The 13,731-nt window shown below is 36.9% G+C and overlaps 1 protein-coding gene across 2 annotated transcripts in view; it reads left to right on the top strand.

Annotated features, from left to right (window-relative positions):
• Nucleotides 1-13,731, top strand: part of Gtf2h1 (general transcription factor IIH subunit 1) — a 33,508-nt gene that overhangs the window by 9,484 nt on the left and 10,293 nt on the right. The window contains exons 3-10 of one of the 2 annotated variants that reach the window (XM_026414485.2): nt 1,713-1,905; nt 2,636-2,801; nt 4,994-5,087; nt 5,668-5,704; nt 6,446-6,507; nt 6,647-6,726; nt 12,133-12,260; nt 12,372-12,459. In XM_026414485.2, coding sequence (XP_026270270.1) covers nt 1,713-1,905; nt 2,636-2,801; nt 4,994-5,087; nt 5,668-5,704; nt 6,446-6,507; nt 6,647-6,726; nt 12,133-12,260; nt 12,372-12,459 — 848 coding nt within the window. Of the gene's footprint in view, nt 1-1,712; nt 1,906-2,635; nt 2,802-4,993; nt 5,088-5,667; nt 5,705-6,357; nt 6,508-6,646; nt 6,727-12,132; nt 12,261-12,371; nt 12,460-13,731 lie in introns of both variants that reach the window. The other variant, XM_026414484.2, reaches the window with a different exon arrangement.

Here is a 13,731-nt window from a genome sequence, read left to right as displayed (position 1 = left end):
TAACTGTTTCAAATTGTTCATAGATTTTAAAAATTAACAGATGATGACAGATTTTAAAAATCAACAGATGATGACAGGTTGTCGTATAATAGACTTGCACCATTAAGGCAAATTGTCTAATTAACCTTTTTTTTTTGGTGGTGGTGGTGGATGCTGGGGATCAAACCCAGGGCCTGGTGCATGCTACCTCAGCCCGAGAGCATAATTTTTTTAATTTATTTTTATTTTGAGACAGAGTTCTGTTAATTTTTCCAGAACAACTCTACCACTGAATCATATCCCTGGCCCTTTTTTAAAACTTTGAGATAGTGTTCTGCGAAGTTGCAATCCTGGGGCTGGGGATGTGGCTCAAGTGGTGGCGCGCTCGACTGGCATGCATGTGACCCGGGTTCGATCCTCAGCACCACATACAAACAAAGATGTTGTGTCCGCCGAAAACTAAAAAATAAATATTTTTTTAAAAAATTCTCTCTCTCTCTCTTTCATGTATCACATGTCCTGAATCATTTATTTCTGTGGTTTGTTGTTTTGCTTGATGATGGGGATCAAACCCCGGAGCCTTGTACACACTAGATAAGCACTCCACCCCTGACTAAGCAACATCCCCAGCCCTTTGTATTTCTTATGAACTGAAAGTCAAATATAGTATCTTGTTCATATTCCAGTTAAACATTTTGGGCAAAAATAATACTTATGTGGTCCTGTTTACTTATTCTGTCATCTCAAAAAGCACATAGTAAGCTGGGCACTGTGGCACACGCCTATAATAGGAGGCTGAGGCAGGAGGATTGTGAGTTCAAAGCCAGCCTCTGCAAAAGTGAGGTGCTAAACAGCTCAGTGAGATCCTGTCTCTAAATAAAATACAAAATAGGGCTGGGGATGTTGCTTGTGGTCTAGTGCCCCTGAGTTCAACCCCCAGTTCCAAAAAAAGCACACAGTATCAGATAATCCTGCCTTTTTAAAAAAATATTTGTAGATGGACACAATACCTTTTTTTTTTTCAGAGGCAACATCATATATTTTCCTTTGCAGTTAATAAGCAAACCTTGGATTTGTTAAGCAGGGTTTGTTTGGTTTTTTTTTTTTTTTTTAATGATAAGTCATTTTTGTTAATATTGCTTTTTTTTCTTATTTTTATTTATTTATTTTTTTAATGCAGTGTTAAGGTTCGAACCCAGTGTCTTGTGCTTGCTAGGCAAGTGCTTTGCCATTGAGCTACAGCCACAGCCCTTAATGTTGATTTGAGGCAGTGGTTTAAAGTAGTTTCAGGACTCCTGGTTAGCTGATTACAAAACTTTGAATTTTTTAAAATTGTTTTTATTTTACTTTGCGATGCTGTTGCTTCTCCCTAGGGCCTCGCACATGTTCTCACCACTGAGCTATAACTCCAGCCATGGTTAGAAAGCTTAAAGATTTAGGTTTGCCCTAGTTAAATGGAAGCATTGGTATCTGGAAGTGGAGGTGAAGTGGATGAGAAGTCTGATACCGAAAGAATACCAAAGAGGGAAGTAGTGTTAGTAGCGAAATGTTGATTCATACTGCAGTTACATGAGAAGAATAGTGCATTTCTGCAGAAGTCTTCAGATTGGAACAAAGCAGCTAAATCCTAAAGGGATCCTCAGTCTTCTTGGCAGGAAAGGTAACTTAGTATATAGCAGTTTGCCCCATGTGGGTGAGTAGTCTCATCTAATTAGCTTCATGCTTCTTTTTAGGCCAGAAAATCAGTCCAGAAGGAAAAGCTAAAATTCAGCTTCAGCTGGTCCTACATGCAGGGGACACAACTAACTTCCATTTTTCCAATGAAAGCACAGCAGTGAAAGAGCGAGATGCAGTAAAGGACCTTCTTCAGCAACTACTGCCCAAATTCAAGAGGAAAGCAAATAAAGAACTGGAAGAGAAAAACAGGTGAAGGACCAAAGATTTAGCTTTTAAAGAGATAGTAGATTCTAGTCTTCTAGTATGGTAATAGTTTTATTATTTCTCCCCGCTTGTGCTGTTATCTTTACCTCTATTTTTAGTTCTCAGTTTTAGCATTTTACTTGCTCTGTAACTTTGGGGAAATGAGAATATGCAAACCCAGAAGTTAAATTAACTACATCAAGCCTAATGTCTGATTAAGAGCAGAACTGAGATTAGAAAATACTAGGGTTCCTTAATTTCTTTTCCCAGTTCTTTCAGAGAATGGACTGAACCATTAAAAATGTGTAATAATGAGAATTTCATCACCAGTTATCTTTCAGGTGCTCAGTTTCCCAGCTCCCAGTACTTTGTCATAATGAAAGATAAGTTGCTAAAAAATCTCAAGCATACCTCTGCTATTTCCCATTCACCTTTGTGTATGAAAGAGAATTCAGTAAACAAATACATACATAGTGATTATATTATTGTATTAACAAGGTTATAAAGATGAATAAGGCCAAATCCCTTAAAGAGTTTAGTCTTTGTTTCTTCCTTTATTTCTCCAAAAATTGTTTTGCTCTTAATTGCTTTAAAAATGAACTAAATGATCTCTGCTGCTCGGTCATCACAAAATAAAAGTTATTTCAATCTTTTGTGCCACAAAGTCTTTTAAAAATGTTACTTAAATGGTGTTTTATTCTAGAAGTTAATTATGTTTAATATATTCTATCACCAGGATGCTGCAAGAAGATCCTGTTTTGTTTCAGCTTTATAAAGACCTTGTTGTAAGTCAAGTTATCAGTGCTGAAGAATTCTGGGCCAATCGTTTAAATGTGAATGCAACAGATAGTTTTTCCACATCCAATCACAAGCAAGATGTTGGCATTTCTGCAGCATTTCTGGTATGTGAACCTTCTAAATTTCTGAAAGAAAAGTAGTGAGAATTCCAATGTGTGTGTTTTCTTTTTTCATATCTTTATTTCATTTATTTATTTTTATGTGGTGCTAAGGATTGTACCTCACCTGTGCTAGGCAAGCACTCCGCCACTGAGCTATAACCACAGCCCCTATACTTTCCTCTATATTTCTTTTCAGTTACATTTCCTTGGTTTTGGGACTTGACCCTAGCCTAGTGGAAGTCAAATGAACTTTGAAAGTGATTGTTAGAAATTGTACTAATACTGGACCCAGTGTATAACCTAATAGTAGAGTACTTCCCTAGCATGTGTGAGGCACTGGGTTCAATTCTTTGCACCACCAAAAGAAGAAGAAAAGAGAGAAATTGGACTAATATTTTTAAATTTAGGGCTTTCTGGTACCTTTTTTAAGTGATTGCTGTATTTTAACTTATAATACAAAGTTAAATGTATAATGATATCATTATAGAAAAAGGTTTATAAGGACTGGGGTTGTGGCTCAGTGGTAGAGTGCTTGCCTAGCATGTGTGAGGCACTGGGTTCGATTCTCAGTACCACATATAAATAAAGTCCATTGACAAGTAAAAATATATTAAAAAGAAAAAGATTTATAAAACAAATCTAGTAGAAAATTGGAAATATCTTACCTGTGGAATTAGGGAATAAGATTCTGAACTCTAGAGGAACTAGAACCATATTTATACATTCAAAAAGTTGAATGCCAGGGCTGGGTATGTGGCTCAAGCGGTAGCGCTCTCGCCTGCCATGCGCATGGCACTGGGTTCGATCCTCAGCATCACATACAAAAAAATAAAGATGTTGTGTCCGCCGAAAAACTAAAGAATAAAAAATATTTAAAAAAAAAAAAAAGTTGAATGCCAGTTGTATGTTTGGTATCTTTCTGGTTGCTCAGTAGTAACTTGAATTTATAAAGCTTTTCCTAAAGAAACCAGTTAGTTAATTTATGTTTAATTCATAACCAGAGTTTTTAGTGGTTTGGGCATCTGTACAAGTTTTATGTTAAAGCTCCACTAGCTCTCTACCTTTTTTTTTTTTTTTTTTTTAAATCAAAGAGAAACCTTTATTTTCAACAAAACTGCCTATAAGAGATGGTTCACTGATTCGTCTCTCATCACATACAGCACCAAAGTGTATATATATATATAAAAAATTAAAATGCACACAGCTCCACCCCTTACACACGTCTCTCCTAAAGTCACATAACCCAGACTAAAAGAGAAAAACAAATCCAACTCAATACTCTCACACGAAAGTCATCTTTGAATTAGGATTTACAAATTTATATATTATTTCCTAGAGAAGGAAAAAAAAATGAAAAACATGGGTGAGGAAAAACTTGAAGATGAAGTCCTGACAAGACTTAGGAAAATTAACAAAGGCATTGTCTGCCTACAAGCCAGCAGAAAGCAAGAGTGACGGGTGCTCTTCATGCCCCTCGAAGGGAGGCCAGGGTCAACCCAGCAGCCCTAGGAACCCAGCCCCAATGGCAGCCAGGCACAAGAGCACCCCGACAGGGACAGGAGGCACTGAGGTCCTCAGGACACACCAGTGCACAGCCAGACAGCCTTCCCAGATGGCACCCTTCACCGAGGAGCTTCCAACATTTAAAAGAGCCGTTTTCCTTTTAAGAAAGATTCTGAGTCAAAAAAAAAAAAAAAAAACCAGGGGGAAAAGCTTCCTACTGCAGTGGGAACCTTTCAGCTGTGCCAGGGAAGGCGAGTCCTGTGGGGGGTGGCACGATGGGCCTGCACAGGCTCTACTTGGGCTCCTGGATCACCCCTTTGCTAAGGGGGGGGGGGGGGCGGCGATGGCGGCAATCGCCCAGCAGAGGGAGGCGGAGGCCGCGGCCAGCTCTCTAGCTTTTGACACTCAAACAAGCTTCCTTTATTCCTGACCAAGTGCAATTTTTGACCATAACAGGCTCTCAAGGATGCAGATTTTGTAAGTTACTAGGAGTATGAGAAACAACTCTGGCTTTTTTGAGCCCTGTCTCTATGCTAAAAGTGGAAGTAAAGGACTTACTTTGTCTATAGGTCATTTAGAAAGCCTGTTTCCCACCTTTCTGTAGTGTCTGTTCAGTACTTAGACATATTCTCTGATGTTCTAACTAATATGTATGTAAATTCCTATGTGTATATATGTGGTCTTTGTTTTAGGCTGATGTCCGGCCCCAGACAGATGGTTGTAATGGTTTAAGATATAATTTAACTTCTGATATCATCGAATCCATATTTAGGACCTATCCAGCAGGTAAGAAGAATTAGTTCTTCAGATGGTTAAAATATTTGTTTGGATGAAATATATATCAATGAAAAAACAAAAATCTTCCTTTATTCCTGACCAAGTGCAATAAAATATTTTACCCATTGCTCAACATGTAGTAGATTCTAAGGGCTCAGTCATTAATGTGCATTTATTAATTCATTGGTAATGAAAATTGCCATTTTTTCCATCAGTGGTTCTTAAACTTTAGCCCTCAAAATACCTAAATAAAATAACTTGCTGCGGAGGCATCTATAAATGAATTCCTCCACACCACTACTTCAAATCATCCAGAGTGACCTTTCTAATTGACAAATCATTTGCTATACAGAAAGCATCCTAATGATTTATGATTGCACCCAAAGAATGAGAGCCACAGTTTTAGTCATGCTCCTAATTAGACAGTGTTTCTTTAAGCCGTATACTGTTCTCACTTCCCCACCCCTGCCCCTTTAGTCTTTAAGAAATGCTTCTCCCTCAAGATTCAGCTCACGTATGGATTGCCTCCTTGTCACTTCTATAAAATCCTGTCTTATTCAGGCAGATCTATTCTCCTCTCCTTTCCTAGTATATTGTCTGCCCTCAAAGAATTATCATGATGTTATGTAAGTATATCTTTGTTTCTGATAACATATTTACATAGACTTTAAATATTTGCCAAACACTAGGACTTTTTTCAATATTCGTTTGATCACAAATACCATGTGAAGTGAATACTGTTATAACCCTCATTTTACAGATGAGAAAAACAAGGAACAGAGAGAGCAAAAGTAATATGCACAAAGTCATAACAATAAGGGGCAAGCTTAGAATTTTGAACTCAGATTCTGGCTGAAGAAACTGTTCTGAAACACTATATTCTCTAGACTATAAAATTCTAGTGAACTGAGCTGATAGTCCCATGGTTAATGAAATTTGTATTTTCTCATCACCTAACAAGAGTACCTTGGATTGAAAGCACTAATTTATAAAAAACAAACAAGCAGACTTAGGTCAAACTCCAAGGTTCTTGGTTTTTCTGCTAAAACTTAAGGACTTTATTTTCTTGATGCATAATGCAATTTTTTAAATAATTTGTTAAGATTTATAGTGCCTCACCTAACTTCAAATCATATTTTATATGTATCATTAGATTATGATATATAGCAGTAAGGACTTTATAGTTCTTGCTTTTAGTCTGTATTTCTATTATCTAATCTGAGAGGTTTTAAGAAATGAAAATTTAGTAACTATTTCTTGTGGTTTCCCCCCCACACAGTAAAAATGAAATATGCAGAAAATGTTCCCCATAACATGACAGAAAAGGAATTCTGGACGCGTTTTTTCCAGTCTCATTATTTCCATAGGGACCGGCTGAATACAGGATCAAAGGATCTCTTTGCAGAATGTGCCAAAATAGATGAAAAAGGTAACTGTTTATCCCTGATACATTCTAGTATTTAGCTTTCCACTCTAGTTATTAGAACTATGAATGGTGTTTGTTTGTTTTTGTTTTTCTTAATATCTGAAGGGTAAACTTTGAACTTTGTATTTCATTTGTTTTCTAGGTTTAAAAACAATGGTTTCATTAGGAGTGAAAAACCCACTACTCGATTTAACAGCTTTGGAAGATAAACCATTAGATGAGGTAAGAAACATTAAAAGGAGTTAGAAAGCAGTATTTTCCTAACCTTAACATTTTCATAGTTTTTAAATTGTGTAAGTGTAGATATTCCACTTATTTTTTTAATTAAATTATTTATTTATTCTAGTTTGTTATACATGATGACAGAATGCACTTCATTTCATAGTACACATATAGAGCACAGTTTTTCAAGTTAATTGTACACAAAGTATTTTCACACCATTCATGTCTTCATACATGTACTTAGGGTAAATGTCTAACTCATTCCACCATCTTTCCTACCCCCTTTCCCCCTCCCTTCCCTCCCCTCCCCTTCCCTCCCCTTTGCCCTATCCAAAGTTTATCCATTCTTCCCATGTTCCCTCCCATAGATATTCCACTTATGATATTGTAAAAGAAGGAAAATACTGTTATCTGAAATGGTTTTTGAAAGTATTTTTTAGCACTCTTGAGACCCTGGGTTTTTGATCCTCAGCACCTTTAAAAAAGGGGTCAGGGGGCTTTTCAGTAGTATTGTTTGCCTTTAAAATTACCTTGAAGAACTGAAATCCCTGTATGAGTTGCTAAAACTTTTTAGAAACAATTTTTTAGCTTTCCCATGAGCAATTATCCAGGTAATCATCAAGGCTTAATATGATAAGTTCAGCATTCTACCTTAGTGGCTAACTTTTTTTTTTCCTTCCCGTGTTTACTTGTTTTTGTGATGCTAAGGATCCAACCCAGAGCCTCAAGCCCTATAGGCAAGCACAGTATCACTGAGCTACATCCCATCCCCTAGTTAACATTTAATCTAAAGAAATGTGGATAAATGTTAGTAGATAGGAAGATATTATTATAACAAACATTTGTTGATTGATTGTATGCTATCTGCCTAGCCTTGAGTATTCTGATGTCCCTTACCCCACCCTAATCTATTCCAACAATTAGACCATTAAGTGTAAGCTACCTACCTCAGTATCATGAGTCCAAGTATAGATTTGTCCATTCACAGAGAAAGAAACTATTCCTTTCTGATCTAGTGTTAATTCCATCCGTTTCCATCCGTCTCCATCCCTGGTCCAAGAACTTGCCTTCTTCAGTTATTCCCCTAATTCTGTTTTTCATTTTCTTATCATTCTTCTGCCTTGTTTTCTGCTGACTACATAAACATACTGACACACATCCTTTTATTTTCTCCTTTCTAACTTTTCCCTTTATTTTAGTACATGTACCCAGTTAAGGAAAAACAGTGTTAAAATTTTGTGCTACAATCTGATTTCACATTAACAGAAAATAACCTTTGGTGCTCACGTGAGTCATTTCCTTGATATTCAGTCATTTTTCTTAGTAGTTCTCCAAACTCAGTTATTTCCTTGGTGAATTTCAGCATATTACAAACATATCCCTCTTTGATTCATCCTGAGAAAATGCTTAGTGAGCTTTAAAGATGCAGATTGTTAATAAAAATACCATAGTTGTTAAAAAAAAATAGGCTTTAAAACCAAACTACTTAACTTAATGCTGATATTTTTTAACATTTCTGAATTCAATTATTTTTGGTTTTTTACTTTTTTCAATAAAATGAAACTAATTGTACTGGCCTTATAGGATCATTTTAAGAGTTAAAAGAAGGAGCTAAGAGTGTAGCTCAGTGGTAGAGTACAAGCTTAACCCTGGGTTCAATCTCCAGAATGTACCCACTCTCAGTAAAAGTTAATAGAACTGGTATGTGGTAAGTGCTCAAAAAGAAATAGGTGTTATTTTTATTATTATCTACATTTTTAAATGCCCTCATAGTATTCTGTTGTATTGGTATGGCTATTTCAACATCTGCGTAACCTTTTTTTTTTTTTTTTTTTTTGTGGTACTGGGGATTTGAACTCAGGAACTCATGCCAGGCAAGCACTCTGCCGCTGAGCTATATCCCCAGCCCCTAACCAGTCTCTTTAATAGAAATAATCATTGATTCTATTTTTCCTTTAAATACCTTTATTTTATTTATTTTTAAATGGTGCTGTGGATCGAACCCAGGGCCTCACATGTCCTAGGCAAGTATTCTACTGCTGAGCCACAACCCAACTGTCACAGGATATTATCAAGCCTCTTTCTGAACAAATTCTGTTTCATTGCTTTAAATACTAATTACATAATGACAAATCCCAAATATTCCTGATCTAACTGAAAAGCACCAAAATCTTATATAAAGTCACCTGCCTGATACCTCCACTTATATATTTTACATATGTCTTAGCTTACCATATCCAAAATGGAACTTGTGATTCCCATCCCGATAAACTTATTTCTTCTGGCTTTTCTGTATCCCAGTAAAAACCATTATTAACATTTGCTCAGGCCAAAAAACCAAAAAACCTGGGAGTGTCTTTGATTCCTCCCCTTGGTTCACATCAAACTATTCAGTTCATCAGCAGGTCCTCTGGTTTGATTACTTGTTTAGTTTTCTATTGGATCTTCCTGTTTGTACTTTTGGCCCATATAGTCCATTCTCCTCTAGCAGGAAGAGGTATAAATCAGATCTTGGTGCTCTCCTGGTATGAAGCTCTTCGATGGCTTCTTATTGAACTTAGAATAAAAATCAGAACTCCTAGTCAGGCATAGTGACACCCACCTGTAATCCCAGCAACTTGAGAAGCTGAAGAAGTACGATCTCAAGTCTTAATAACTTAGCAAGACCCAGAATAAGAAATATAAAGTGCTAGGGGTGAAATTCAGTGGTAGAGTTCCTCTGGGTTGAGTTCCTCTGGGTTCAATTCCCAGTTAATCCCTACACACACACACACACACAGTCCTCCCATTTGACCCTATCTACTTCTGCCTCAGCTTTGGCCTCTGCCACTCACTCAAGCCCCAGATGCAATGACCTCATTTTGGTTCCACACCAAGTTTTCTCCATCTCTGTACCCTTTACACTTGCTGGTTTTTTGCCTACTCTTCCCCTAACTATTTTTTACCTGTCTGTTCTAATGTCACCCTATTTAAAGTAACTCTCCCCAATTCATTCTATCATGTTACCTTCTCTGTTTTATTCCTATTAATTTGTTACTTCCAAAAAGCATCTTGTTTTTCTTGATAACTACTAGCCGTTTTCTCGGTAGAGTATGTTCCATAAAGCTGACACAAATGGCATATATGAAGAACATAGTAATTATTGAATCAATACAGAAATCACATAAGAAGCCTTCTATTATCTCTCTGGAACTTTTTCCTTTTTCCTGTTAATTGTTGGGGGTTGATTGAATTTAGGGCCTTGTGCATACTGGGCATGCATTTCTTGTTTTTTGTTTGTTTGGGTGTTTTTTTTGTTTGTTTGTTTGTTTGTTTGTTTTGTTTTTTGCAGTACTTGTATGGAACCCAGAGCTTTGTGCATAGTAGGCATGTGTTCTGCCACTGAGCTACACCACCAGTCCCTAGACAGACTTTTTTGTAGTGCTGGGGATTGAACTCAGGGTCTTGTGCATGCGAGGCAAGCACTCTACCAACTGAGCTATGTTCTCAGCCCAGTGGGCATGCATTTCTTAGCCTTATGTCTCAGCAATTCTTGACTCACCTTTCATTATAGGTATACTGAATTACATATAAACTCATGACACAATATGTATTACTTTTATATTTTTGTTTAGGCGGCTTTGTTTCTGCAAAATGTTGCTACCACCCATGTCTGTGTAGCAAGCACCTGTTTATCCTATGGTGCTTCTTGAAGCTTTTTTCAAAACTCTTCTCCATAAGATTAACCACTTCCTCTCTCATAGGTAACTCTTACCCACATATACTTGCTTATAGCCCAACTTCCTGCTAACTAGTATTTAAGTTCCTGTGGCACATGGTCTTACTAGTTTATCAAATAATTACTAAATTCTTCATGTATGCCATGTGCTAGAGATAGTCCAGTAAACAAAAATAAAGTCAGCCTCATGGAACATTCAGTCTACCAAGATAAGAGTGACTGCCAGGTATGATGGAAAATAAGATTTTTTTTAAAAAAATATTACAAATGTTATGAAGAAAACAGGCACAGTGCCTGTAATCCCAGTGACTCAGCAGAAGAATCATGAATTTTAGGCCCTAAGCAACTTGGTAGGACCCCTTTGCTAGGAATAAAGATCAGTGGGAAAGCACCCCTGATTTCAGACCGAAGTACCAAGAAAGAAGGGAAGGGAAGGAAGAAAGGGAGAAAACAGGACAATATGATGGAATGACTGGTTTGTGGAGAGCTACTTTAGTTAGGGAAAGTCTAACTAAACAAGTGACCTTAGAACAGATGTCTAATTATCTTCAAGACCTAGCATGTGACATGTATTCAATCATTTTTTGAAAATATTATATAATTCTTCAATATCACATTTTATAGAGCTTAGAAAAGTTGATTACCCTACTTAGAATAATGTCTGGGAAAATTAATAAAGCCAGAATTTTATTTATATATACAAATATCTTAGTTGGACACAATAGCTTTATTTTATTTATTCATATGTGGTGCTGAGGATCGAACCTAGGGCCTTTCATGAGCTAGGCAAGCGCTCTACCACTGAGCCACAATCCAGCCCATAAAGCCAGAATTTAAATTTCTGTCTGACTTCATAGTCTGTGTTTTTCTCTCATTCTGTTGTGTTACTTCATTTACTATTTAACTATATCAAAAATTCTTGAGCCATACACGCTGGTACATGCCTGTAATCCCAGCAGCTCAGGAGACTGAGGCAGGAGGATCACAAGTTCGAAGCCAGCCTTAGCAAAAGCGAGGCATTAAGCAGCTCATTGAGACCTTGTCTCTAATTAACATACAAAATAAGGCTGGGGATGATGCTTAGTGGCCAAGTGCCCCTGAGTTCAGTTCCCAGTATCCCCCAAAAAAAGAAAAAAAGTATATCTTTTGTGTTTTTGGACATGGGTACCAGGGATTGAACCCAAGGGTGCTTTGCCACTGAGCCACATCCCCGACCCTTTTAATTTTGTATTTTGAAACAGGTTTTCACTAATTTACTTACTGTCTTATTAAGTTGATGAGGCTGACCTCCTGTCTCTGCTTCACAAATTACTGGGATTACAGGCATATGCCACCATGCCCAGCAAGAATTGCTTTTTTAAAAAAATACAAAGGCTCTTGATATAGCTCAGTGGTAGAGCATTTTCCTAACTGGATTGAGGGCCTGGGTTCCATCCCCAGCATCTTCAGAAAAAAATGCAGAGTTGAAGATTAAGAGGGGGTTTTGTAAAAAGCTAAAAGAAGTTAATGATATTTTTTATGTGTGTAATGTCACTTATTTTTAAATGTTTACCTGTGGCTATTTAAAATCATGAGAATATATTATTATTCTATAATCCAGCACATTTTTCGACTAAGCTTGTCTTTTTCCTATTAGATGAGGTCAGAATCTTATTTTGATTTTTAATATACTAAATTGTTTTTCATAGGGCTATGGCATTTCCTCTGTGCCATCTACTTCCAATTCTAAATCCATCAAGGAGAATAGTAATGCTGCCATCATCAAGAGGTTTAACCATCACAGTGCCATGGTTCTGGCAGCAGGTCTCAGGAAACAGTTAAGTATACCTGCATAGGTGCACTTACTGGGCTTCTCAGGATATCCAGTTTGTGGTAGATATGTCTACTTAAATTTTTTTACATTAATGTTTTTCCCCTTTGTTTTAAGAGAAGCACAAAATGAACAAAATGGTGAGCCGAGCAGTATGGATCGAAATTCTGGAGATGCAGACAGCTTTCAGCCAGCAGTCAAAAGGGTACGGACAAAAAATTGGGGCCACTTAGGGATTGGGTTTCCCCGATATAAAGTATCCAGGAGGAGTACTTCATGTTGCTTATTACATATGACTTTCTCTGATCAAGACATTGTTTGCCTTTGAGTGTGGAACATTTTAAAGCTCCTCAGCTTTGGCTCTTTAGCCAACTTTTCCTTGAGTCAAATCTATTACTATTTTTATTGAGGTTTTATTCCCTTTCCATAAATACAAATACACTATTTAATGTGTACATTTTATTTTATTTACCTGGAAAGAGTATTCAACAAAGACAATTGAAATTTTAAAAAGTTCACACATAGATTTTAAAAAGTGAATTGGCCTTCCTGTTAAACCTAGCATTTTCGAGCTGGAAATGTCTTCTCATTAAATATTCAAGAAGTTGTTTGGGAATATGGGGACTATGGAAAGAGTTGGCTACTTATTTCTTTTCTGCAACTTCATTAAGCTACTCTCTCTGTGTTTTTTAAGCCCCAATTATAAAAATAAATTATATAAAGCTTTCTTAAGAGAGCAATCGGGTGCCAGGCAGAGTGGCACATGTCTGTAGTCCCAGAAACTTAGGAGACAGGCAAAAGGATTACATGTTTAAAGCCAGCCTCAAAAATTTTGCAAGGCCCCAAGCAAGTTTTATTTTTTCAAAGTAAAAACTTAAACAAGTGCTGGGGATGTGGCTTAGTGGCTAAGTGCCCCTGGGTTCAATCCCTGGTACCAAAAAGAGAGCGAGCAATCAGGCAGTATGTAAAATTTTTTAAACTTTATGCTCTCAATTTCACTCTGGACCTTTTTTTTTAAAGGAAATGATGTGTGCAAAGATTTAGATATATTCGTTACAGTGAGACAGTAACAACATCCTAACATTTGTAATACATCCAATACAGTGGAGATTGATACAACCATTATTGACTTTAAAAGTATTAATAGGTCAGTGATAGAGTGCTTGCACAGCCATGTTCATTACTTGTATAAGAGAAAGTTACTGCTGGACACAGTGGTGCAAGCCTGTAATCCTAGTAGCTCAGGAGACTGAGACAAGAAGATCGAAAATTCAAAGCCAGCCTGAGCAAAAGCAAGTTACTAAGCAACTCATGGAGACCCTGTCTCTAAATAAAATACAAAATAGGGCTGGGGATGTGGCTCAGTGGTTGAGTGCTCCTGAGTACATTTCCAATAACCCCCACACACCGCCCTCCAAAAAAAAAAATAGAGAAACTTACTAACAAAATAAAAAAATAAAAAAGACTTTGTTAATAA

The sequence above is a fragment of the Urocitellus parryii genome, chromosome 4 (assembly GCF_045843805.1).
Source record: "Urocitellus parryii isolate mUroPar1 chromosome 4, mUroPar1.hap1, whole genome shotgun sequence".
In the NCBI taxonomy this organism is placed as follows: domain Eukaryota; kingdom Metazoa; phylum Chordata; class Mammalia; order Rodentia; family Sciuridae; genus Urocitellus; species Urocitellus parryii.
The sequence above is the reverse complement of the archived record's forward strand: the minus strand, read 5'-3'. Positions and strand labels throughout refer to the sequence as shown.